At 54.5% G+C, this 24,990-nt stretch overlaps 1 protein-coding gene across 1 annotated transcript in view; it reads left to right on the top strand.

Moving 5' to 3' along the window:
• Positions 1-24,990, top strand: part of Myo7a (myosin VIIA) — a 60,268-nt gene that overhangs the window by 19,574 nt on the left and 15,704 nt on the right. The window contains exons 13-31 of the mRNA XM_075952418.1: positions 371-506; positions 3,141-3,247; positions 8,825-8,962; positions 10,862-11,020; positions 11,328-11,420; positions 13,830-13,924; positions 14,752-14,836; positions 15,287-15,505; positions 15,790-15,897; positions 16,732-16,941; positions 17,066-17,269; positions 17,464-17,640; positions 18,075-18,158; positions 19,332-19,459; positions 20,006-20,132; positions 20,747-20,866; positions 21,196-21,369; positions 22,089-22,316; positions 23,523-23,693. Coding sequence (XP_075808533.1) covers positions 371-506; positions 3,141-3,247; positions 8,825-8,962; positions 10,862-11,020; positions 11,328-11,420; positions 13,830-13,924; positions 14,752-14,836; positions 15,287-15,505; positions 15,790-15,897; positions 16,732-16,941; positions 17,066-17,269; positions 17,464-17,640; positions 18,075-18,158; positions 19,332-19,459; positions 20,006-20,132; positions 20,747-20,866; positions 21,196-21,369; positions 22,089-22,316; positions 23,523-23,693 — 2,763 coding nt within the window. The remainder of the gene's footprint in view (positions 1-370; positions 507-3,140; positions 3,248-8,824; positions 8,963-10,861; positions 11,021-11,327; positions 11,421-13,829; positions 13,925-14,751; positions 14,837-15,286; positions 15,506-15,789; positions 15,898-16,731; positions 16,942-17,065; positions 17,270-17,463; positions 17,641-18,074; positions 18,159-19,331; positions 19,460-20,005; positions 20,133-20,746; positions 20,867-21,195; positions 21,370-22,088; positions 22,317-23,522; positions 23,694-24,990) is intronic.

Raw genomic sequence — 24,990 nt, 5'->3', positions numbered from 1 at the left:
AAGTTCACAGCTGGTTCAGGATAGATGCTCGTGATGGATCATGATGGTTATGATGGGAACATAGGATTGCCCTCGGGGAAAGTCATTGAGATTAGAGTCTTGCTATTGGCCATGTTGGCCTTGAACTCCTGGGTTCTGGACGTCCTCCAGCCTTAGCCGTCCAAGGATTTGCATCATGGGAACTAGCTGGCATAGACTGGGATGTGCATTCAGTGATGAGCGGTTCCAGTTCACCCACTTCACAGATGGGCGTCGAGGCTCGGAGAACCTGTTGGGGGGATGGCAGGGGCAGCTGCTGAGAAAGATGGGAGGACGTAAGCAGGCGCCACTGGATGGCAGCATCTTGGCAGTGGCTCCTCTGCTCCCTCAGGGCACGGATGCTACCATGCTGCATAAGCTGAATTCGCAACACAGGCTCAACGCCAACTACGTACCGCCCAAGAACAGCCACGACACCCAGTTTGGGATCAACCACTTTGCGGGCATTGTCTATTACGAGACTCAAGGTATGGGTGTGTGTGTATGTGTGTGTGTGTGTGTGTCCGTCCGTCCGTCCGTGTCCGTCCGTCTTTCTGCCTGTGCCCCACCCGTCCCTCTCCCTAGGCTAGGAGTGAGACCACATGGCACAGAGGTCAGAGGGGACAGAAGGGGCTACAGGAAGCATGCCATCCAGTGCTTTGCTTTTTGCTTTATTTTGGAAAAAAAAAAAGACAAGATCTCACTATGGAGCCCCAGCTGGCCTGGAACTCACCATGTAGACCAGGCTGATGTGGAGCACAGAGATCCACTTGCTCCTGCCTCCTGAATTCTGGGCTTGTTTTTGTTTTCTTATGATACTGGGGTTCAAAGCTATGCTATTCAAGTACTCCACCCCTGAGCTACATCCCCAGTCCTTCAGATGTTGATTAAAACACACACACGCACACACACACACACACACACACACACACACTTAATTGTGGCAAAAGCATCCACAATGCAAATTTACCCCTGTAACCACCTAACACTCTAATTCAGTGCCACGACACAGATTTACACCACTGAGTCTTCACCACCGCCCTTTCCAGAGCTTTCCATGACTCCACACAGAGGTCAGTCCACCATCAGTTACCCCATCCTTCACCACCTGGCCCAACACCACCTCCATTCTCCCTTCTGTTGCTATGACCTCACCACCTAGGTACCTCATGTAAATGGAGTCACACCATCTGTCTCTTAGAGTCTGGCTTACATGGCTGATTACAGTTCCGTCCGGGTTTATCTACGTTGTGACATGGGTCAATGTCCTTCGTTTTCATGGCTGACTACTATTCTGCCACGTGATATACCATACTGTGTTCTTCTTCGTGCGCTGATGGGAACATGGGTGGTGCTGTGGGTGTGGGGTCTATGTGAGTTCCTGCTCACAGGAGGGGCTCTGTGCTCTTTTGTGCAATGGGGAAACTCAGGCTCAAAAGGGAACTAAACTGTTCTTCTATGACCTGATATAGCCTAACAGCACTAGAGGGGACGTGTGGACATCATCTTCCCCCTCCCAACCCATCCCAAGGGCATGCAGCTGGCTCACTTAAAGCTGACAGTCAGTAGTTAAATGCTCTTCCAGAGGAACTGAGCTCAAGTTAGGTGGTTCACAATTGCCTGTGGCTCCAGCTCTAAGGGATCCAATGCCCTCTGTGCTACCCACCTTCACATGTCATAGACATACAGAAGGATAAATCTTGCTGGGTCTGGTGTTGAACTCAGAAGGGAGTAGAGTAGAAAGAGTAGAGACAGGGGGATCTCTGTGAGTTCTGAACTAGCCAGATCCACCGTCTGTCTTAAAAGCAAATCTTTAAAAAATGCTGACGTGAGCATTGGTGGTGCACGCCTTTAATCCCTGCACTTGGGGGGCAGAGGCAGGTGGATCTCTGTGAGTTTGAGGCCAGCCTGGTTTACAGAGTAAGTTCTAGGACAACCAGGGCTATACAGAGGAACCCTGTCTTAAAAAATGAAAGAGAGAGAGAGAGAGAGAGAGAGAGAGAGAGAGAGAGAGAGAGAGAGAGAGAGAGGCTGGAAATTAAGTAGGGGTGAAAACCCAGCTCACCCTGCCTGCAGTCCTGCAATCTCTGCAGCTTTGAAGCTTTCCTGCAGAGAGTCTTGCTTCCACCCTGGTGTGAAAGGCCAGCCCCAAATTGGCATTCACTGTGGGTGTAATACTGACATCCTGTCCATTGTCCTGAAGGGTCCCACCCAGGGCCCAAAGCCCCCTGACATTCAGAGCAATCTAGGGCCATGTGGCAGGCTCCCTTATGAACTGGTTCAGAAATCAGTGGGTATATACATGGTTCTACCTTTCTCCTCCCAGACAGGGACACCAAAATCTTGAAAGGGACCTTCATGTCACACGAGGTGGGCATAGCTCTAATAAGAGATCCTGCCATTGTAAAACTTACCCTTCCATCGCCATGACACCAGGCCCAGGATCTGCCCTAAGAGGTGGCCCAAGTCCTGTACCTGACAATGTTTTCACCCCTCAGGCATTTCTAGCCTGTGGGTACCTCATCTTCTGTACTGCTCTAGTTCTTCTATCTCCGAGAATGGCAGTGCCCTCTGGGTGTGGGGAGCCTCCCTGGGTTGGCACTAGGGTCCTGGGTTCGAGTGTTCACTCTGCCATGGCTTGCTGCTCTGACTTCACTGAAATCAGTTTTCTCCCTCATCACATGGAGGAGATAGTAAGTGCCTGTCCCAGTGTCAGGCAGGGCTGACACTGTAAAATACACGGCTCTGTCTAGTCGGGAGGTGGCGGTGTTTAGTTGTCTTGCTGGTGACTTACAGCATTAACATGTGATCTCTTTCAGGGGATCATGGACTCTGGCATCTTAGTTTAAAAAGCTCATAGTGGCTTAGGGATGACCCAGAAGGTAGCCTCGCTCTCTCCTTGAGACAGAGACCTGCGGGCAGGGCTATGTGTTTGGGGGATTGATTGTCCTCATTTCCTCTGTGATATTGGTAAGCCCATGTCCCCTCCAGACTCAGTGTCCCCACCACTGAGGAACGGATGGGGGCAAGCTAGGTGAATTCTATAGGTCCTTCTGGCTCAGATGTCGTGGGTTTGGGGATCCCCTGCTGGAGGAGCCATGATGACTTTTTGTCACTTCCAGGCTTCCTGGAGAAGAACCGGGACACCTTGCATGGGGACATCATTCAGTTGGTCCACTCTTCCCGGAACAAGTTCATAAAGCAGATTTTCCAGGCTGACGTTGCCATGGTAAGGCTGTTGGATGTTCACCTTGGGAGCCAGGTTCAAATCCAGACCCCCACCCTGAGTCTTGTCCATCTATGGAGCCCCTTGAACTTCAGAGTAGGGACAGGGGACAGGGCTTAGCTGGGCATCCAGAAGGGAAGGTCTACAAAATGCTTCTGTCTAGTCCTGGTTTACTGACCCAGGATATGACTGGGGTATGAGGCTCAGAGAAGGAAGGGCTGTGTGGGAGGTCACTTGGGACTTGGGGCTGGCTTTGCCTTGGAGGTCGCTGTGCTAGATATAAGGGGAGACACAGGACAGGTGTGGCATGCTGGCCACCCAGACCCTGAGCTGTACGGAGGACTATCCACTCTGCCCCCATGTGAAGCCCAGCAAAGGTCACTTGGAGTTTCTTGCTGGGCTGCTTTTCCTTCATTCCTTCCCAGGGCCCCGGTGGGAGTGGGGTTGGCAGGGAGGGCAGAGCCACCTTTCTCCGGTGCCTGTGCAGAGTCTGAGCTGATTGGGAGGTGGCCAGCGCCTTGACCTCTATCCCAGGCCCACCCCATCCTGGCTCTCACCTGCCTGTGGTTCCCCCTATAGTTTCTCTGTGGTTATTCACCCGGCACGGTCGGCCAGGCAGCGGCTTCCGTGAAGGTAAAAGCCCCAGCCCGGGCCTCAGGATGACCGTGATGGGAGAGCTCAGCCCTATGGGGCTGACTCCAAGGGAGAGAGGGCTGGATTTTTTTGTCTTTTGGGGAGTGTGTTTTGTGTGTGTGTGTGGAGTGGTTTTTGGAGTGGCTTTTGTTTTGAGTTGTGTGTGCTGAAGTAATCTCAGTTTCCTAAGGGGGAAACTGAGGTCCACAAGAAGAAGGTAGGAGAAGGTTCCCTAAGCCTTTTCTGCCTCACGTCTGTTATTATATACCCTGTGTCCGTGGGCCCTAGGGACTCAGTGGGACTCTGATGACATACTTAATTGTAGACACAGGTGGTCTTCTGTTCTGCAGATTCAGGACTGAGGTCAAGGAGGGGAGGGGGCTTCCTTCACCTTAATAACAATCTTGAGGGGGTTCAGCTAGGATAGCTGCCTTGGTCTCTGCCCCCTCAGGACTTGGCTGCCATGCTGCTTCCGGTCACAAAGGTGTTAGAGGCCTCAGCTACCACACTGTCCCACCTCCTCTTTGCTTCTCTCTTCCCAGTTCCCTCTCTCCTCTCTGCCTAGGGATGACCTCTTATTTGGTCTGCTCCTGGGCGATCCCAGAGCCCTGGAATAGATCCAACACCCGGGGGAATAAGGGGAGGGTTATGTACCAAGCCTGTCTTATAGGGGCTATCTTCCCTTCTGTGGGTGACACTGGTCCCTGCACTCATCACACACACACAGAGAACATGTTTTATCCTGGCTATGATACAAATAGACATTCCAGCAGTGATTGAATGTGACCTTGGACAAGTCCCTTCCCTGTGCTGAGAGAGGTTCCACTGTCATGTGACACAATTATGTCATCTAGAATCAGGCGGCCCTGGGCTGCTCTGAGGCATCAGACAAGAGTCTGTGAATGTGTGCGTGTGTGCGTGCGTGCATGTGTGGTGTGTGTGTGTGTAAGCCAGAGGGACACCCCAGATGTTGTTCCTCGGAAGCCATACATTTTGCTTTTCTCACTGGCCTGGAACTCACCAAGTAGGTTAGGCAGGCAGACCAGTGAGTCCCAATTCCGTTTTGCCAATCTTGTCTCCCCAGCACTGAGATTACAAGGGGGTTCCGTCTAATTTACCTTTTCATGTGTGGGTTTGGGGGACTGAACTCAGGTCTCCATGCTTGCAAGGCAGGAACTGTGCCAAGTGAGCTACGTCCCCGGCCAAGAGAGATCCTGCAAGCACTGGAAGCTTGGCTGCTGCCTTGTGGGAATTGGCCCGAGGAGAGCATCTTAGCTGTAGCTCTTCTGTCAGGGTGGATGCCATAGCGCCTGCTTCCGGGAACCTAATCCCTCAAGCTTGAGCAAGTCCCCAGTCCCTGAGTTCTCACCCTTCAGGGCTTCACAACCTGCCCTGACCTATTGACTTGGGGACCAGTGAAGCGGAGGAAGGCCACCTTCCCACATGTGGGGTGTAACCAGATGAATGTCCCATCCCAGACATATCTGCAGGACAGCTGCTCACTCCTGCCTGCCATGCGCCTGCTCACTGGCAGACACCATGATGGCTTCATCTTCCCTCAGATCCATTTTGTCCCCGTTTCATGCCAGCCTTTGGACTACTGGCTTCAGTCTTTACCTCACCCCCAAGCGCTCCCAGATACCCCAGGATCCGGTAATCACCAGGAAGGAGGCTGTCCCTGAATAAAACAGAACCAGATGAAAACTCGGTGGCCGAGGCTGGGGGAGCAGACTCCACACCCTCAATCACCCATTCACCCACATGCACGCACACACTCGTTCAACCTACAAACGCTTCCTGAGTGTCTCCATATACCACACATTGCCTAGGTCCCAGGGCATAGCGGTGAATGCAGAGACACAAAACTAAACCCTGTTCTCAGTCTTGGGCTCTAGCAGAGGGGAGCAGTGAGAGAATCCGTAAAAGATTAAAGCAGCTGTGCTGTGTGTGGGGGGGGGGAGGGTACGGATGAGGACGGGGGCGGTGACAGGCCCTGGGATCACTCATGAGGCTCAGGACAGGCCTTACTGGGAAATGAAGGCACTGCCCTCCCCCAGGGGGACTTTGCAGGAAGAGGGACGCACATGTGTAAAAGTCCCAAGTGTACCCCGGGCAGAACCAGGAGGCCAGTGTGCCAGAAAGAGTGCCAACAGATTGGGGACCAGAGGCTCCTGGAGCAGATCCTGGAGCTATCGTGTGTCCTTGTAGGGCTGTTGGGTATCCTTGGAGTGAGGAGGGCAACGCGGCTGGTTTTCCAGCCCCGCCCCCACTCCGCTGCTCTGTGAGTGGAGTGGTTAGTGCTGGGCATGGTGACAGGGCAGGAGGCTGAAGTGGGAAATGAGCCAGCCAGGCTGAGGCTGGAGCCAGCTGCTGGGAAACGTGAATGACATCTGACCCTGGGAAGGACCTGCACGTTTGTCCCAGATGAAAGAAGGGGCAGGAGGCAGGAGGGAGTTCCTAAGGGTTTGGTTGTACAGCTTTGGAAAGGTGACAGTCTATGTACCGTGGAGGACAGGTGACCAAGGGGTTTGATGTGTGTCCCGGTGCACACACAGCAGTGAGTGTGCCCAGGTCCTGGTGACATAGTAGTAGGCAAGGCAGACCCAGCCTGTTGTCATGGGGTCCCAACATGGAGGACAGACAGAAGGGAACAGCTTCAGGATAACAGAATCATGAAGGGCACGTGTGCCCTGTTTAGTATCATATGTGTTCTCAGCATGTGTGTACATGTGCCACAGAGTGAGCATGCAGTGCATGTCATGCATGTGCATGCAGGGCGTGTGCTGTGAGGAAAGTGTGGCGTGTGTTCTTAGTGGGTGCATGTCATATATATGCACAAGTGCTGTAGTGTGCTTGCTGTGTGCGGGTGCTGCAGGGGATGGGTAGAGGGCACGTATGTTCAGAGTATGCATGTCACATGTTGCCTTGTGTGCTTTATGGCATATGTCCAGCAAGTGTGCTGAGCGCCATGGTCTTAGCATGTTTGTGCCGTGTGTATGCATTTATGCTGGATGGTTATGCATGCTGTGTGTGAATTAAATACACTGTCCTGTAGGGTATGCATTTGTGAGTGATTTGTGTTGTATATACACGCTTGGTGTGAGCAAGTCGTATATGGTGCATATGCTATATGGTGCATGCATGTTGTATGTATGCATGTGGGTGTCTGTGCTGTATACATCGTGTGGTCTGCATGCTCAGATGTTGCCTGTGTGTATAATGCTGTATAATGTACATGCGTGTATGTACGTGTGTATGGTTTGTGTGGGTGTGTATGCACTGTGGGATGTGTGTACTTGGTGCGTGTGTACTATCTGCATATAGTGTACATTGTGTGTGTGCACTGTCTCGTGAGCCGCGAGCTCTGTATGCATGTGCTATTGCCGAATCAAGAACTGTTGGTCCAAAACTGACGTCACCCTATCCCTAAATCCCCTGAACAAAATTTTGCATGTTTTGCAATAAAACTTAAGATGAAAAATACTTCATGTTTTAGACCCCAAAACATTTTCTTTCCTGCAGGCTTCATTAGAAGCTATGGTATGTCACCTAGATTTAGTACCGGCTAAGTGCCTTTACCCCCAAATTCCTCATACATGTGCTTTTGCACCAAAATCTTTTTTAATATTTATTTATTTATTATGTACACAATATTTTGTCTGTGTGTATGCCTGCAGGCCAGAAGAGGGCACCAGACCCCATTACAGATGGTTGTGAGCCACCATGTGGTTGCTGGGAATTGAACTCAGGACCTTTGGAATAGCAGTCAGTGCTCTTAACCTCTGAGCCATCTCTCCAGCCCCTGCACCCCAAATCTTAAAGTATTTATTTTATATATGCGTGTGTGAGAGAGAGTGTATGTCAATACACCACATGTATGCGGGAGCCCTCGGAGTCAGCAGAGGGTGTCAGGTCCCTGGAGCTGGTGTTAAAGGTTGCTGTGAGCTACCACGTGGGTACTGGGACCCTGGGACCTTTGCAAGAGCAGTGAGCACTTTTATCTGCTGAGCCATCTCTCCACCCGCACCCCAGAGTTCTGATACTGAAGGATATGATTGATGTATAACTCTAAGACTATAAAATCTTACATAAAATCAAGTTAGCTAATGAATTCTCATACAAAAATGGCCAGGAGAACAGTATGTGTTACTCCCATGCTCTCTCTTGTCTGAGTCTGGCCATGGTCCAGAAGCTTTGTTTCCTGCTCCCTTGACCGCGGGTCTTCCCTAGTCCCCCTTCTCCCTGTTATTTTGCAATGTTCTGAGAGGCACCATATAAACAGGGTGCAGAGCCCGCACAGCAGCTGGGAGAACAACAGCCTGCCTTTGCAGGAGGATTATCCAGGTCACCCCCACTGCCTCCAGCCTGCCTGCTAATCCCACCAGCAGAGCAGAGGAGGGCTTGAGCAGTGCTGGCTCCTCCCAGGCTCCCAGCGGGGGTAGTGACCACCCCAGGTGATTGCTTACTGCACTAGAACCCCTTCCCCGATCCTGTCAGAGGGGTAGATGGCAATGTTGCTTCACTTAGGTAACAGTGGAGACTCAGCACCCTTTAGTGGCTGGCCTCAGCCAGATATGGAGTTTGAATTTAGGTGTGCCTGACTCCTGTATTTAAGATGACTCCAGCATCCTGAGGATATCAAGTCTGAACTCCTCATTTATACAGGGAGGGAAAAGTTCTCAGAGATGGAAGGCTGCTGGTCCAGAGTCTCCCAGCTGGTGGGGGGGGGCACAGAGGGACAGTATTGGGGGTCCTAGGGAGCTCCCTGGAGTGAGTGTCTGAGGTCCATGTTCCATCTCAGACCAGGAAATCCTCAACTACCCACATACCCAGGCTCCGACCTTGGTGGCCTTGCCTGGTCCTTTTCTCCCTCCTGAACAGCTGCTGGGGGCTGGGAGGGGGAAGCTGTGGCCCCTCCCATCACTGTCTGTCTGTCCCCTGCCACAGGGTGCGGAGACCAGGAAGCGCTCGCCCACACTCAGCAGCCAGTTCAAGCGGTCGCTGGAGCTGCTGATGCGCACCCTGGGCGCCTGCCAGCCCTTCTTCGTGCGTTGCATCAAACCCAATGAGTTCAAGAAGCCCATGGTGAGCCTTGGGGGGGAGGGGGGAGGTGGTGAGGAGGTGGGGGCAAGATGCTTGGGGGAGGTGGGCAGTGCAAGGTCTTGTCCTTTCTGGAGACCAGAGGGCTTGTAAAAGGCAACCTCCCAGCTGAGTGACTGTACATACGTCATACGCTGCTGCCCTGTGCCTCAGTTTCCTTGAGAGAGAAAGCAGGAGCCATAGCAGCCACCTCTTCCCTGAGACCATTGCCTGAAGTTTGCAGGGTGCTATTAAGTGCTTAGTAAATAGTAGTGTGGCTTATTGCCATGGCCCCTCCTTTGAAAGGTCCCCTCCCGTCAGTTCAGTGTCCACCTCCTTCAGGAAGGCCCTCTGGACTCGTCTGCGCAGAGGTCCTTCTGTTTGAGTGACAGCATTTGTTAGCCCTTCCATAGGACGGGAATAGCCCCCTTCAGCAAGCTGCCTATGAGGAAGTGAAGGTTGTCACATCAGGGCTCAGGGGTTTTTGAGGGGCTTAGATCCCTAGGGCTGCCTAGCCCTAGCTCCTGGCCAGAGCAGGAGGCCCTGAGGGGTTGTTTATCCAGAGAGGGAGAGAGGGCCAGAGGAAGCCGGGTGTGGGGCTTAGGCAAGGAGGGAGGGAAAGCTGGGGAAAGTGGCCCAGAGGGAGAGGAAATGACCGCGGAAGCTGGCCTTCCGCACACCCTGTCCCTGCAGGAAATCATGTCCCAGAGTGGGTGAGTCCTGTCCTCTTTGGACTTCGGGTTCCCCTCTGGAGCAGGACATGCAGGCTGGGCATTTTTCCCAGCCCAGGCCTTTTGGGATCTGTGGTCTCTACCTTTTTGTGGCCTCCTTACCTGCCTCTCTGTCTGCTGCTTCCCACTGCCTCCTGCCACTACGCCACCGATAATGACATCATATGTGTAGCCCTACCTGCTCTAGCCTGATCCCAGAAAGCCCCTGGGTCCACTTTCCCCATTTTCTTTCCATTTGAACTTGGGATATAGTCCTGCCCTGAGCCATCCATTGGCTTCTATGTGACAATTCAAAGAACACGCTCTTCCTAAGGCACTACAGTCAGCCCCTGGAGAGCTGTTTAAATAACCGTGGATCTGTAATGGGGGCCACATGAAGGGTGGCCTGGGGTTGTGTGGAGTACCACCTCCTGGCAGCCTGCACTGTGCCCTGACCCAGGCTCTACTGCCCCTTCCACGCTCCCCAGAGCAGGCCTTAGACTTTCAAGATTCTATCTCTTCCCACATGCTCACCCGCCTCCAGATCTGTCCCTCAGTATCCATGAGGCCTCCTGTGTCTCCCAAGAGACACTGTAGTGACATTTCATTTGTATTTTAATAAATAAAGCTTGCCTAAAGATCAGAGAGTAAAACAGCCCCACTGGTCAGTCTTACAGACCAGGCAGAGGTGGCACACGCCTTTAATCCCAGTTAGCCACACTAGTTGCCATAGAAACCAGGTGATGCATGCCTTTAATCCCAGTGGTGCACGACTTTAATCCCAGAACTAGAGAGGAATGTAAAATGGGAGGAGACAGCTCTCAGTCATAGATTCCTGGAGGCAGGACTGCCATTTTTGGACTGAGGTTGAGGTAAGAGCCAGGGACTGGCTGCTGTGCTTTTCTGACCTTCAGGTTGAACCTCAATTTCTGCCTCTAGTTTTTATTAATCGTGCCTCAGGACACGGACATTTTCTGTGATCTGATCCTATAGCACATGGTTGTCCAATCCCAGGTCTTCACGTCATGCTGCCACTTGGGTTTGACCAACAGTCCTGGGCTCCTGCCTTGCTTTGCTCCCCACGATCCCAGAAGCCTTGGCCTCTGTATGTTTCTGTCTGGGCTGGTCAACGGCAGGGCAGGCCTTGCTTCCCAGCAGTGGCCTCGCCCTGATGCCTTTGGTTCTGGCCCGGCAGCTCTTCGACCGGCACCTGTGTGTACGGCAGCTGCGATATTCGGGCATGATGGAGACTATCCGCATCCGGCGCGCAGGCTACCCCATCCGCTACAGTTTTGTGGAGTTTGTGGAGCGCTACCGTGTGCTGCTGCCTGGGGTGAAGCCAGCATACAAGCAGGTACGAGGCTGGGCAAGCCACAAGGGAGAGAACTCGAGGTTTATGTGGGACTGGAACTTGGCATCTACTTGGTCACATCAGGTACTGCTGCAAAGAGGGGGCAGATAGAAGGACATCTTTGAAGACCTCGGCTGTCATGGTGGTTGCCATCCAGTTGGCTTGAGGAGAAAATAGATGTTCACGGAAGGCAGAGTCAGACTGCATCCGTCACACAGCCAGACAGGGACAGACTTGACCCCAGTCTTAAGAAGGACACTTGGGGGCCTTTCTGTCGGTTATACCATCAGTACCCTTGTTTTCCGCCCAGGGTGACCTCCGAGGGACATGTCAGCGCATGGCTGAGGCGGTGCTGGGCACACATGATGACTGGCAGATTGGCAAAACCAAGATCTTTCTAAAGGTGAGCGCGGTCTGCCCTGACGGCCATGGCTCTGCCATGTCTGGAGCCCTGCACACATGGGTGTATCTTGATGGCTGTGTGAGCATCAGAAATAATTTATAGCTGGGCGGTGGTCGCACATGCCTTTAATCCCAGCACTAGGGAGGCAGAGGCAGGCAGATCTCTGTGAGTTTGAAGCCAGCCTGGTCTACAAGAGCTAGTTCCAGGACAGGCTCCAAAGCTACAGAGAAACCCTGTCTCGAATAACAAAAAAAAAGAGAAATAATTTATAATTATTCATAAAATAATGTTTAATCATTATTGATTATTAACAAAATATTTACTAAATAATAAATAATGATTGATTATTAATAATTATGATAAATAATGGGGCCAGGTGCTGGTTCAGGTTAGAGTCAGATGACCAGATGTGGGTTACCTTGTCAGACCCCATAGTGGGGACTCAAACCCTGGCCTGTGGCTCTCAGCCTGGGAGCTGAGGATAAGCCATTCAGCATTTCTGTCCACTCTCGTGTCTGTGACAGGCTGGGCCTGGGGTGGCCTAGAGTGGACCTCAGGTCCCTTCTTGTGTTTTTGGCAGGCAGGGCTCAGGAAGGTCAGCTGTGCACTGTCTTTCCCGGCTCTGTCTTAGCACCAGGGACAGCAGCTACAGTTTCTGGCTCCCACAGCCTCCTAGGCGACGGTGGGAGAGAGCAAGACCTGGGCCTGAGCAGTCATGGCCCTGGAGAGCCGCTGCATAGGGACAGCTTGGGCTTCCCTATTTCCATTTCCTCTGTTCTGGTGACAGGGCAGGGCTCTTCCTCTGTGGGGGCGGGGCTGAGTGCAGGACGGCTGGGAGAAGGAGGGGGAGGAAGCCGCCTTTAGTGGGGTCTTTTCTCTTGGTGAGGGCTTTGAGTCAACCCCTGCACCTCCCATGTCCTTGTTTCTGCACTGGGAAATATGTTTGCTGGCTGGAGAGTGAGTTCTGTGTGCCAGGCACCCCACCGCATTCCTGCTAGTGTGATGGGAGAGGAGCTCTTGTGCCCAGCTCATAGGCTCAGAGAGAAGCGAGTGACCGAAGCCAGGCTGAGGGATGCAGGGGATGGGCTGTCCGCCTGGGATGGTCAAGTGCCAGGCATGGGTTGGCAGAGAGAACAGAATCACGATGGCATCTAAAGTCAGAAAAATCAGAGGAACACCATTGTCCCCATGAGCACCCACCTGCATTCTTTAGGAATCCTTCAAGAGCCTGCATGACCCAGCCCCAGCTGTCCGTTCACCCGTCCACCCATCTGTCCATGCACTGAGAAGGCCATGGCTGAGTCTCACCCAGTGTCTAGTGACTGTTAGACAGATGTTTATCGTGAGACTCAAAGGCCAGGCTCCTCCACACCACCCAGCACTGTGCCTACCCATGGACCATTCCTTCCATCTATGCCTTGATGAACCAGTGAATTTCAAATTTCATCCAAGAGGCAGGGGGACGGGGCTTGGGAAAGAGTTGGGGAAGGGCTGGAGGTGTCAGTGGGGTCTGGCATGGTCTTGAGTGCTGGGACAAGGTACATGCTGTGGGTTTGTTTGGAAGACCAGAGGAAGGTTGTCCGACTCATATGAAGGAGAGGCTCAGAGGAGGAATGGTAGACACCAGGAGCATCCTGGTAAGGAGTGTGCTGCCAAGATCCTGGAGAGAAAAGGTAACAGGGTCCAGGGGTGAAATGGTGACAGGGGAAGCCAGGATGTGACTGTTGAGTCTCTTCCCCTCAGTCTAGTGAAATGAGGTGCCTCTGGCTCCTCTGGTCCCCTCCCCAGGCCTCTGGGGAACAGCCATAATCTCTGGTAGCAAAGGAGGCCCTAGCAGGGTTAGGAGCCCGAGGTGCACACAGAGTCCTAAGCCGGAGTTACGACAGAAGACAGGTCCTACCTGGACTGAGCAGGCAATCTTGGGGTGATAGTACTCATGAGCAGGCAGTCTTGGGGGACAGTACTCAGGAGCAGGCAGTCTTGGGGGGACAGTACTCATGAGCAGGCAGTCTTGGGGGGACAGTACTCATGAGCAGGCAGTCTTGGGGGGACAGTACTCATGAGCAGGCAGTCTTGGGGGACAGTACTCAGGAGCAGGCAGTCTTGGGGGGACAGTACTCATGAGCAGGCAGTCTTGGGGGGACAGTACTCAGGAGCAGGCAGTCTTGGGGGACAGTACTCATGAGCAGGCAGTCTTGGGGGACAGTACTCATGAGCAGGCAGTCTTGGGGGACAGTACTCAGGAGCAGGCAGTCTTGGGGGACAGTACTCATGAGCAGGCAGTCTTGGGGGACAGTACTCATGAGCAGGCAGTCTTGGGGGACAGTACTCATGAGCAGGCAGTCTTGGGGGACAGTACTCAGGAGCAGGCAGTCTTGGGGGACAGTACTCAGGAGCTCTGCCTTTCAGGACCACCATGACATGCTGCTGGAGGTTGAGAGGGACAAGGCCATCACAGACAGAGTCATCCTCCTTCAGAAGGTCATCCGGGGCTTCAAGGACAGGTGTGTGTCAACAGGGACAGGCATGCACGCCCATGGTCCACACACGGAAGCCATCACACACGTGTCCAGCACTCGCACCATCACAAGGTCATCCAAGGATCACAAAGCTCTACCATGTCATGTAAACCAGAGCACACACTATGGTCCACACACGGGCAAGGCCAGTTCTAGAGTGTGATGCAGGTGTCACAGAAACCCACAGTCTGCCTCCCTTCCTCCCTTCTACCAGCCTCTCCCCCTTCCCCTGCCTTTCCTCCAGTTTTCGCCACCATCCGCCTCTCTGAGCATGCTGGCTCTGGAGCGTTGGCTGGTGCCATGACGTGTCTGTCCACCCTTCCCTCCTGTGTTTCCCAGCAAACACTTGCGGTTGCTTTGTGGCTTCTGTCCCCATCAGATGTGACTGTGGTATCTGAGGAGCAGCCTACTATGTGCCGGAGACTGGTACCAGGCTCTTCAGAGGCAGACAGTCATGGGGCTCTGGGTCCAGCCTCCTAGGTCTCCACTCCCTCACCTACAAAGTGAGGGGGTTGGATAACTTCAAGCTCTCTTTCACATTATTTCAGTATTGACTTGGCCACACATCCACTCTCTCATCAAGCATCTTCCGAATTTCTGCTCTAAAGGCCAGGCAGGAAGAATAGGCGTTACGCCTCATCTCTTCCAGGAGGTGGCGCTGTGGTACGGAGGTTCCATACCTTGCCCTAGATCACACAGCTTGGGGATCACAGGACAGGGGCTCAGTGTGCTATTTGGGCACAGCTGGGCCCTGGCTGACTCTGGCTACCAGCTGTCTGCTCTGGAGTCACTCATCGCTGCCCCCCTTTCAGGTCCAACTTCCTGAAACTGAAGAGTGCCGCCACACTGATCCAGAGGCACTGGCGGGGTCACTACTGTAGAAGGAACTATGAGCTGGTAAGTCTCCCTTCCCAGATTCTACTGGCCTGGCCATGGAACGGCTGTGTTGCCTTGGTTACAGGACTTAACCTGAATCCAGGGATGCCCCAGCCAGCCCTACCTTTCCGTCAGTCAAATCTCCGGTCTAGCTCTAGTGGCTGTCCCGTGGGATTTTGGAATGTTTTGGTGGGTTAAAGCATAGTGAGACTGAGACCTTGGGAAGATCCAGGAGAGACCTGGTCGCTTGCAACTCTGGAATATCCGGCTGCAGCCTGCACTTGGTGTAGGGAAGTGGACAAAAAGAACACGGGTTAGTTAAGGCTGGAGTTTCTGGAAGGAGGCAGGCCTCACTGTGGGACCCAGGTAGCTTGGTGGGTCCAGTCTGATGGACTGTGCTCTGAATGTTGTTGCTGACCTCGTCCGTCTGGGCTGGAGCTCAGGTCTGAGCAGGGCTTGCTGTCCTTGCAGATGCGGCTTGGCTTCCTGCGGCTGCAGGCCCTGCACCACTCCCGGAAGCTGCACCAGCAGTACTGCTTGGCCAGACAGCGCATCATCAAGTTCCAGGCCCGCTGCCGAGCCTTCCTGGTGCGCAAGGCCTTCCGGCACCGCCTCTGGGCCGTGCTCACCGTGCAGGCTTATGCCCGAGGCATGATCGCCCGCCGGCTACACAGGCGCCTCCGGGCCGAGGTGAGGGGTTTCCCGAGACCCAAGAGTGGGCGGCTTGTTGGTGTGTGCCGCCCCACGCAGGTGTCTCCCCACCCCTGCCCTGGTGCTGGTGGAGGATGCCAGAGACATTTCCACTCTGCCTGATCTTAGAATGGACCAGAGACCTGGCTCTGGGATCCACAGGGCCCCAGTGCATGTGCCACCTGGGGACTAACTCAGCCTAGGGGCGCCGGGAGTGGGGTGAGGCCAGGCTGTGACAAGGGCTGCACAAGTTTCTATGTCCACGCGGTTGCCCCTTTCCTCAGTACCGGCGGCGCCTGGAGGCAGAAAAGATGCGGCTGGCAGAGGAGGAGAAGCTCCGGAAGGAGATGAGCGCCAAGAAAGCCAAGGAGGAGGCGGAGCGCAAGCATCAAGTAAGCCGGGACCTCGGAGTTGTCCTGGGTTGCTGCTCTGCAGTCTGACTCCAGCTTGTCCCTGCTGGAGTCTTCTTCCCTCCTGGGAGATTACTTCCTGGTTCCGTCAGCCCACAGCTGCTGAACTCTGACGTGGGGTGTGGGGTGGAGCTGGAATCAGAGGGCTATGCCCACAGCACCTTCCTGGTTAGCGGTGGCACCCAGAGCAAAAGCCTGCCAGGAGACTGACCAGGGTCATGTAGCCCCACTCAGGCTGCCAGTCACAAGTGCCACCGAACACTGAAGTGTGGCTTGTCTAAAGGCCATGGCTACAATTGGGAGGTGCACACAATTATGAAGACTTAGCTGAAGAGGGGGAGGATGTAAGGTACCCATGTGATTTTTATATTTGATTATATGCGAAGTTGATATTTGGGAAATATGACCCAAATCATTAAAACATTATTAATATTAGTTTTTAAAACATCATCATCATTATTTTGCCTTTTAAACATGGCTTATATTAACCTTTCGCTCAGTTTTAGTACAGTTCCCAGCCCCATGGCCCAGGACTTCTGGCACGGAGGCAGGGTGGGCATGGAGGCAGGGTGGGCATGGAGGCAGGGTGGGCATGGAAAGGGGAAAGCTAGAGGAGAGGTGTTCTCTGTGGTCCAGGGGTGCTGGACATCTCTCTGGCCCAGACGGGGGCTGTGAGCATAGTCAGCCACCCTGTGTCAGGATCCTGGTGGAGTCAGGGTTGCTCCTGCTGGTCTCTCCGGCTCCATGAGGACAGCTGTTCTCTGAGACCATGTTGCTGGGTGCTGACTTACTTCCTCTGCATCACCCTGCCTTCAGGAGCGTCTGGCCCAGCTAGCCCGTGAGGATGCAGAGCGGGAGCTGAAGGAGAAGGAGGAGGCCCGGAGGAAGAAGGAGCTGCTGGAACAGATGGAGAAGGCCCGCCATGAGCCTATCAGCCACTCAGATATGGTGGACAAGATGTTTGGCTTCCTAGGGACTTCAAGTGGCCTGCCAGGCCAGGAGGGCCAAGCACCTAGTGGCTTTGAGGTACTAGGACTTCGGGGCAGGATTTCCTGACATGTAATGCTGGTCTGAAGCAGAGTGGAGACAGCAGCCTAGCTGCCTCCGCTCCGGCCCTGCTGTGGCTAACGGTTGGGACACAACCCTGCAGGACCTGGAGCGAGGGCGGAGGGAGATGGTGGAGGAGGACGTGGATGCAGCCCTACCCCTGCCTGATGAGGATGAGGAGGACCTCTCTGAGTACAAATTCGCCAAATTTGCTGCCACGTACTTCCAGGGCACGACCACACACTCCTACACCCGGAGGCCCCTCAAGCAGCCGCTGCTCTTCCATGATGATGAGGGTGACCAGCTGGTGAGGCTGCCTGCAGCTGGGTCACTGCTGATGGGGCTGGGCTGGGGGGGGGCGGGTAGACGCTACCCTTTGGCCCAGCACCCAGCCTAGGGTCAGTCCACATTGCAGGTGGCTGTCTATGTCTCCAGCTTCCTGTCCAAGCCCAGGTCCTTTCTGTCCTCCCTGGCTTTCTGACGCCTGTACTCCATCCTCAGGCGGCGCTGGCTGTCTGGATCACCATCCTCCGGTTCATGGGGGACCTGCCGGAGCCCAAATACCACACAGCCATGAGCAACGGCAGCGAGAAGATCCCGGTGATGACTAAGATCTACGAGACCTTGGGCAAGAAGACGTACAAGAGGGAGCTGCAGGCCCTGCAGGGTGAGGGCGAGGTGAGGCCAAGGTGCCCCCAGCTGACAACTGTTTGGGCGAGTGGGGATGATGTCAGCATGGCAGCCTCGGGGAATCAGCAGAAAGCATCCTAGGATCTAGCTGTCTCTGCTTGCCCCAGTGCCCGGCCCTCCTCTGTCTATTCGTGGGAATAATGTGTGATCGTTTGCCAACTGTAAAGTGCTCATCCTCACTGAGCAGCCACACTGCAGAGCGGACAGAGTTTGCTGTGTTAGTGACCGCTTATTGGGAGGCGACAGTGCCCGAGTCTCAGCAGGGGGTGAGGTTGAGAGTGACCTCATGGCCTGCACCTGGTAGAAACGAAACACACGTGCCCACGCACACTCAGACGCATGCGCATGTGCGCATACACACACACTTCCCCGTAGCCCCTCTGTCCTGATATCACATCCTTGCTTTCTGTTACACGGCCCAGCTCCCCGAGGGGCAGAAGAAGACCAGCGTGAGACACAAGTTGGTACACTTGACCCTGAAGAAGAAGTCCAAACTCACAGAGGAGGTAAGAAGAGACCTCAGGGCCTGGCATCACTTCGGGGTTCCTTGGGTAGCTGGACAGCGGCGTAACTAGACTGGGCGTGGGAGTGGGAGGAGCAGGGGCGGTTGACGCCTCCCTTCTGCACAGTACAGCATTGGAGCAATCACTGGACAGGAATGCATGGAAGCACTTGGCCTGGGGGCTTCCCATGGCAGGGGAAAGAGTGAGGAGGGGCTGTGCACACCCATCACACACATGAACAGGAGGCTGCTGCTCGCTAACACACACACCATAAAGTCCTTCCCAGGACCTATCAGCCTGGGAGCACATTCCTGTGGCGGCCTCCTTGGTTTTCTGTACTGCAACCCGTCAGTCCATCTGAGGCCACCAAGGCCTCCCCCCAGGGCTGTCCAGGCTGGCGGGGGTCAGGTCTAGAACAGACAGACATGGGCCCAGTAGATGTGAGGACCTGGCAGGCCCTCTGTCTATAACGGAGGTTCTCTCACGGTGTTTGAGTGCAATCTGGGGCAGCTTCTGGGACTGTGTGAGGCCAGTAGAGACACACATCTACTGAGACCAAGATATGAGGCTGGCCATGTCAGGCCCAGGGGCTTCGGTAACCAGGTGGTTGTAAGTCAGGGTGTTCTTTGATGACAACGCTATTCCTCTCAGTGTCAGGGATGGGACATATCCTGTCTGAAAACAGGATATGTCTCTAGGGTGGGAACTGAGGTGCAGGGGGCAGTGGAGGCCACAGAGGAAAATTTACCCTTGTAGCAGGTGCCATCAACCTGGCGCTCCCAGCCTGGGGTCTAGTTCTTAGTCCTAAGGATGGAGTAAGGTGTAACGGCGTAAACGAATGCAGACAGATTGTAAAAATATATACACAGCTTTAATGGCGAAATAGACTTACAGAACCACCGTTCCCGTGGAGACCAGGAAAGCAGAAGGGACGGCTGGGAGCACGCTCGCCAAATTTATAGGCAAACATTAGCCCGAGGCGAACACGCCCCCCAAGGGGCAGGACTTATCCCTACAGTAAGGACAAACTCAGTGGCCATCCTCCCATCCGCTTGCTCCCTGTGCAGTGGTTGGCAGGGACAGTACCTTACCCACAGTACCTGCTCCTGTGGGGTGCCTGCTAGGGGTAACACCCCAGCCTCACCTGTTCTACTCAAGCCTGTCTCCGTGGCCCAGGTGACCAAAAGACTGCATGACGGGGAATCCACAGTACAGGGCAACAGCATGCTAGAGGACCGGCCCACTTCAAACCTGGAGAAGCTGCATTTCATCATCGGCAACGGCATCCTGCGGCCTGCACTGCGGTCAGTTCCCGCGGGGCACCTATAGGCAGGGCCTGGGGGCAGGGGCGGTCGGAGCTGGTAGGGGCTCCATCACTTTAGCCACTGACGAAGCAGAAATGCTTGCATCTAGCTGTTACCGGCTAGCCATGTGACCCTAACCTGTCTCCTCTCCTCCATCTTTCTGTGCCTTATCTGTAAAGGTGGGATAAGGGACCTGAGGGAAGGCAGTGACCGGAATAGCAGTCCGTTGGTAGCTATGGTTACTGTGCCCCCCCCTCAGTGGCGGGGTCTAGGCAGGACCAGGTTGATTATTCTTATTTGTGAACATTAGGGGCTGTGACCCTTGAACCTGTATAGGATACAGGTCACTTTTGTGGATGGTGGATCCCATCTGGAGCTTTTGCTAGATCTGGGCCGTGCCTTATGACCCACAAATCTAAAGAACCTGTGCTCAGCCTCCTCACCTGGCCCTTCGCTGTCTCCTGGCAAGCCTTGGACTGGCTGGGCAGAACAGCTCTGCTGTGGGGGGGTGACTGGGTGTCAGTCTGAGGCTTTGTCCCCTCCCAGGGATGAGATTTACTGCCAGATCAGCAAGCAGCTCACACACAACCCATCCAAGAGCAGCTACGCCAGGGGCTGGATCCTCGTGTCTCTCTGTGTGGGCTGCTTCGCCCCCTCCGAGAAGTTTGTTAAGGTAGGGGTGGTGTGGGACGGGAAGGACGCAGGGCTGCTCTATGCTGGGACAGAGCATGTATATGTGGCACGGGCTGTCTAGTGCCCCACAAATATCCCTCACGTGGGATTCTGGGACTTGTCCGGTTCTGAAATTCCATACCTCTCAGACTAGGAAATCCCTCTGTGAGGACAGAGCCCTTCCCAGGTCTTTGAAGGTCCCACACCCCCTGTCCAGCCCCTTCCTCCCAGTTCCCCTCTGCCAGGTGGCGAGCACTTGGTTCTGCCGGTCCCACTCGAGATGTGTCCTGAGCACCCTGAACATGTATCTTGGGACGGGCACTTCAATATCACTCTGGGCCAGGCTCTGGGTGTTAACTGGATGCCGTGAGGGTGGAGGGAAGTGGGGGAGAAGACCTGGAGGAGGTCAGCAGCGGCAATAGAGGGTACAGAGAATGAGGGGGTGAGGCAGGAGAGATCGACCGTCTGGCCTTGCCACCAAGCTGTCGGGCATGTACTGGGCTCCAAGGGTGACAGGAGCAGCCTGGTAAAGAGGGTCCCAGGTGTGCCTGGATGGACTGCAGGCTGCCACGGCGGCTAGTGTGGAGACTGCCTCATTGAGTCCCCTGTCTGCAGTACCTACGGAACTTCATCCACGGGGGCCCACCTGGCTATGCGCCGTACTGTGAGGAGCGCTTGAGGAGGACCTTTGTCAATGGAACTCGGACACAGCCACCCAGCTGGCTGGAGCTGCAGGTCGGCGAGACCCAGCATGCCAACATGGCATGCATGGGGGTACATGGCCTCTGGTGCCCCAGAAACACCCTTCATGCGAAATTCCGGGGTTCCCCAGAATATGAATCCCCAGAATCCCCGAAAGGTCATTGACTCTGTCTTATGCCCATGTCTTTCCTCCTGGGCTTGGGTCCCTGGCTCAGATATCCAATGTCCCTTCAGGGTAGATACCTGTGACAGATCCAGGTGGTGTCCCAGTTGATGCAGAGAGCGTGGGGGTCAGCTCCAGCCCCATAGGCGGACAGAGCATAGAGAGAGTGATGGGGCCACATTCCCTTGGTCATCCTCAGGCCACCAAGTCCAAGAAGCCCATCATGTTGCCTGTGACCTTCATGGACGGGACCACTAAGACTCTGCTGACGGATTCCGCAACCACCGCCAAGGAGCTGTGCAACGCTCTGGCTGACAAGATCTCACTCAAGGACCGCTTTGGGTTCTCCCTCTACATCGCCCTGTTTGACAAGGTATGGCGGACCAAGCCCAGAGCGGTACGGTGCTGCCACCTTCTGGCTGAGGTGTTCGCATGTGGGTCGCGGGAACCGGCGTTGCCAGATTTATGGGGATTTATGGGCGTAAAGCTCTTGGGCTTCTGGGTACCCCGTGACCATAGGTCCAGGGCTCACTCCAACCACAGGTGTCCAGGGAGAGGAGAAAGAAGGGTTGGAGAGCAGTCACTGCACTCCCAAGGGTTGCTTCCATGGCTGAGATGTATGCAGGGTCTTCTCAGCCACTGGTCCTTTCTCTCCACATTTTTCTGGCTGTGTGAGTTCCTCCAGTTTGGGCGCACAGTCTTTTCTACTGAGCTAAGCCTGGGGCTTTGGAGTCTCCTCTGTCACCGGGCATACCCAGGGACAGGACGTTGTGCTTGGGCTTAGTTTGCCTGGAGTTTTTCCTCACCAATCAGCTCCTCCAGTGATGGTTTGCTTGACCGCATCCTTTGCTCTGAGAGGGGAAAAAAGGACTCCCACATACACAGGCTTGATACTGAGCCTTGAACGGCAGTCACTGTGTATACCACATGTCAGCTGATTACATGTACCTGGGGTCAGCCTCCCAGGGGACCTAGGGCACATCCCTACCTCCTCATGCAGTTCACACGGAGGATGGACCTTTGAAGTCTCTGATCCCATGCCCACCTGTTGCCTATCCTCCCCCCCCCCGTGCCTTCTCTCATGGCTCTCAGGTGTCCTCCCTGGGCAGCAGCAGTGACCACGTCATGGATGCGATCTCCCAGTGTGAGCAGTATGCCAAGGAGCAGGGAGCACAGGAGCGTAACGCACCGTGGAGGCTCTTCTTTAGGAAAGAGGTCTTCACACCCTGGCACAACCCCTCGGAGGACAACGTGGCCACCAATCTCATCTACCAGCAGGTGGTGCGAGGAGTCAAGTTCGGGGAGTACCGGTGTGAGAAGGTGAGCAGGAGGGGGGTGGGGGGGTGTGAGCATGAGCCACAGAAAACCACAGCCACCTGTGTGCTATTAGCTAAGGGCTAACTCTCCATCGGCGCCGAGAATGGTCTGACAGCAGCTGGGCATTTCCCGGGTTCCTTTGATCTCACGTGAGCTCTGTGGAGTGGGTATCTAGAAGGCTGTCCTGATTCCATGCAGTCCGCAGTGCGTGTCGTGACACTTGGACTCACTGATGGACAAACTAGCCATGTGGTCCTTAGTCCAGGAGCTGCTCTGAGGGACAAGGTCCAGTCCTGTAGACTGAGGTTTGCAGGTGTGTCTCAGTTTAGCTCCTTGGGGCAGAATGGAGTCTTGGTTTTGAAGCTAATGGTGGCGCTGCTGGTACCTCTGGCTCTGTTGGAGGTGGCAGGATGAAGATGGATATATAGTGTTGATGTTGAGAGAGCTTGTTATTGGTGATGACGGTAGTGCTGACTCTGGTGATGGTGGCAAAGGTGACATTGGTGATAACGGTGGCAGGGGTGTGATGGTGTGCCCACTGATGAGTTAATATTCAGAGTATTCTTAAAGCCACCTCACTGGCTGCTAAACTTTCCACTCATTGGGAAATAGAAGTTGCCTACAAGGCCCCTGAGAGCCTCCTCTATCACCCCTGCTCCTATACAGAAACCCCAGGAGCCACAAGGAAGTACTACCCAGCTGCTAGGCACCAACCTAGGCAGAGAAGGGCCCCACCCATACAGATTCTCACCTTGCTCTCTAAAGTCAAGCCATGTTGTTACCACGCTGAGTCTTCCCAGGGAGATAGTGACGGTGATGGAGATGGTGACAGTGGTGTGTCCCCCATCAGACCATCTCCAGGGTCCTGCTCCCCAAGACGGGCATCTCTTTTCTTCTAGACTTTCAGCCCGAGTGTCTTTGCAGGGTTGAACTGTAGCATCCAACTGACTCACCAACAGGCTGTCTGCTCTCTTTTGCTCGGTTTATGTGCCCCTGGACAGAAGCCAGCCATCTCTGTGCTGGTGCCAAGGGGACCAGGATGGGGTGAGAGTATGGTTGTGGGCTTAGGGATCCCATAGTTGCCCTGTGCAGAGAAACATGACATTAAGACAGGGAGAACACAGGGTCCTGAGGGTCAGGGGTCCCAAGCTAGAGGGGGCATGGCTGGGAAGGGCATCCCTAGGAGTCTGACGGAGACCCCCTCCTTAGGAGGATGACCTGGCTGAGCTGGCCTCCCAGCAGTACTTTGTGGACTACGGTTCTGAGATGATTCTGGAGCGTCTGCTGAGCCTGGTACCCACTTATATCCCTGACCGTGAGATCACGTCCCTGAAGACTCTCGAGAAGTGGGCACAGCTGGCCATTGCTGCCCACAAGAAGGTAGGAAGAGGGAGGGGCTCGGAGGAGGGGTAGCACTGAGCATCCAAGCCTTTATAGTTGGTATCTAACGTCTTCTGCCTGGCAGGTTGCTATGGGCTAGGGCCTCTTACCCTCTCCCCGCCCCACTACCATCACAGACATCATTCATGAGTGTCCTCTGTCACTTCCTCTGGGCTAGGTACCTGGGATACAGAAGGCTCAAAGTTGGTCCTGTGGCCTCTTGAGAGAGCCTCAGGGTCTTGGGTTCTGATGGTGACCTCTCAGGTTGCTCACAATGCTGTGCTTTCTGAGTGACCACGTGGGACTGAAAATGGGGGTTGTCTAGGAACTGTCCCCCGCTTTCCCCTCAAAACTACAGTACCTTCCTGCTTGGGAACCCTGGGAACAGGCTCCTGCCATACTCCTTGCTGGAAGTCCCAGGTCGTGACCTAATATGGGAAGTTCCCGCTGGAGCTAAGGGGCCCGCATGCGTGGAGCAGAAGCAATAACTGGGCTGTGGTGATGCATCTGAGTGCCTCTCTCCTCCAAGGCACCGCATTATTCGAGCAGAGTAGGCCTAGCCTACGTTATTAGAGGTCCCCATGGATACAGTCTCTCATACCCTCAGATAAGCTTCTCCCTCACCCCGGTGTCCTGCGGTTCCTTCCACCCACCCTCTCCCTTCATCTGCTCAGCTCCCTGTAGGCCCACCCAGTTCTGAATGCCCATCCAAGGATTTCCTCCAGGCCTGGCCCTCCCTTGTCTCCCTCCTGCACTCCTCCATCTCCCAAAGGGAAACACTCCATCTCCTTGGCCATCTCTTCTTGCTCCCCTGGCAAGTTACTGAAGCCTGTCCGCTTTCCTGCCCAGTGTTAGCTCCCAGCTCTCTGCCTCCCTGACTACCCCAGTATTTACTTCCAGCAAGGCGTGCGTGTGTGCCATGTTCATGTCCCCTGGTCTCGCTGGTGGCTACCCACCTTCTGCTTCATAGCCTTTTCTCCACACACGTACACACGTTATTTTCTGGACACTGAGATCAAGTCGGTCGCATCAACCCCTCAGCTACTGCTTACTGTCCCTTGTTCCTAGCCTGGGATCACATTGGCCCTCTCTGTAGTCGGCATGAGCATTTTTATCTGGGGCTGGGTCTATGTATTGTCCAGGCCATGTGTTTGTTTTGATGCCTCGAGACTACTCCAGGACCATGGGGTCCTTCCCAGGCAACAGGACGTTGATGCCTTGCTCCTGGGCAGGAGCATTGCAGCAGCTCTTGCTGGGCCTGACCTCTAGGCCCATCCCTCTCCTACTCACTGACCCT

Source organism: Microtus pennsylvanicus, chromosome 18 (genome assembly GCF_037038515.1).
Source record: "Microtus pennsylvanicus isolate mMicPen1 chromosome 18, mMicPen1.hap1, whole genome shotgun sequence".
NCBI classification, from domain to species: Eukaryota; Metazoa; Chordata; class Mammalia; order Rodentia; family Cricetidae; genus Microtus; species Microtus pennsylvanicus.
Note: the sequence above shows the minus strand (reverse complement) of the source record. Positions and strands in the feature narration are given on the sequence as shown.